Source organism: Gekko japonicus, unplaced genomic scaffold (assembly GCF_001447785.1).
Source record: "Gekko japonicus isolate JY-2015 unplaced genomic scaffold, Gekko_japonicus_V1.1 scaffold2660, whole genome shotgun sequence".
In the NCBI taxonomy this organism is placed as follows: domain Eukaryota; kingdom Metazoa; phylum Chordata; class Lepidosauria; order Squamata; family Gekkonidae; genus Gekko; species Gekko japonicus.
In genome coordinates, this window is record NW_015175447.1 from 190468 (window position 1) to 192049 (window position 1582).

Below are 1582 nucleotides of genomic sequence, written 5' to 3' on the forward strand. Positions count from 1 at the left end.
TCCCTTCACTACACATACCCTGTCTAGATGGTCTGCAGGGCAGGCACATGACTTGCTTTCAATGGAGGAAGTTAGATTAGCACCACTCCCAACATGGCCTCTGCCTCCTGCAGTCTCCAGCCGACAGCCTGACTGGCTCCGGACTTCAGGCAGACAGACCTCAATTCTCACAGACTGGCTTCCCACCCAAAAGCTCCACTGTATCAAACAGCCCTTCCTGCCCAGGAAGTCCCTCTCCCTCCTGCAGCATTCTGGGGCAGATCTCCTCCCAGCCCTGATGGACTTCCTGTCCTCTCTAGGGAGCTGCCCTCTGACTACTGGTTGGAGACAGGAGGGGGGGGGGAATGAGGAGGAGACTAGGCCAAGGCCTACCTCAGGTTTGATGGTCCCCTCCTATCTGGCCCACACCAACTTAAACATAGGTATAAAATGGCGTTTCTCCACAGCCCGTTTTAATGGTCTCCCATCTGCCCTTCTTGAAGGGAGATATGCACGTACCCCATTTGCACAACGGCTCTGTCCATGTCAGTCTGGTGTGACAGAAACAATTGAACATGTCTTTTTATATTCTCCATTTTGCAAGGACATTTGGAGTATGTCTATCACCTCAGTTACAGAGCCAGTTTGGCGTAGTGGTTAAGAGAGACGGACTCTAATCTGGAGAACCGTTTGATCCCCCACTTCCCCACTTAAAGCTAGCTGGGTGAGCTTAGGCAAATCGCAGCACTCTCAGACTAAAAATAAGCCTAGCTCGCCACCTAATAAGCCTAGCTCGCCAAAAAGAGCTATAGCTCCAACAGCCAAACAATTCCGTCTGGGATCTCAATGCCACATGATATTTAATTAAGTAATTAACCTCATTTACATCCAAATACTTACATAGACTCGATTATTTTTATATTCCTCTTTTTCATGCTGATGGTTGTGAGGAAACTACCTTCAAGGTAGCAAGAGTTTGGGCACGCGCGTGTCCATTGAGGAAGCAGCTGGTCTAGTATTTTGATAATTTTATTATGATCATTAATTGTGTGAATGGCAAAGAACACCAGTTTTATGCATCTTATGTGTATCCCACATTGTTGGGGTGCTTTTCATTAGCTGATCGTAGATCATAATAAACTATGAATACATGACTAAAAGAAGGCTTCAGCCTGGAGCCAAAAGGACAGGCAAGGTGTAAATATTTTTAAAAATAAATAAATAAGCTCTGCTCAGTGCAGCGACAGGATAGGGGTAGGAGCCACCCTGTGGTGTCCAGTATGTTAGAAGAAAATTTTCCTGGAGAACCAAAAGACAGAAGTGTAACTGAACATTAAGCTTTTCGCCACTCCAAAGCTTACCTCCTCAAATTGACTGGTATTGCAGAGTCCATAGGAGTTAAAAGACTCTACTCCCGGGGGAAGGAAATGGATGGGGAAGGTGAAGAGACCTGTCTGTAGCACCCCCATGTCATATGGACGCAGTTCCGGAGTATAGTAGAGTCTTATCCCTGAATTGTCGATTAACCCTATAAGAGAGGAAAACCATGAGCTGAACGACTGCTTCAGCACCAGATTCCATGCAACCGGGGGGGGGGGGGTCT

General features: G+C 46.8%; 1 protein-coding gene across 1 annotated transcript in view; it reads right to left on the minus strand.

The window, feature by feature from the left end:
- LOC107122747 (putative DBH-like monooxygenase protein 2) overlaps positions 1-1582 on the minus strand; it is a 38295-nt gene that overhangs the window by 11015 nt on the left and 25698 nt on the right. Inside the window, exon 7 of the mRNA XM_015425879.1 lies at positions 1341-1507. Within this exon, the coding sequence (XP_015281365.1) occupies positions 1341-1507 (167 nt within the window). The remainder of the gene's footprint in view (positions 1-1340; positions 1508-1582) is intronic.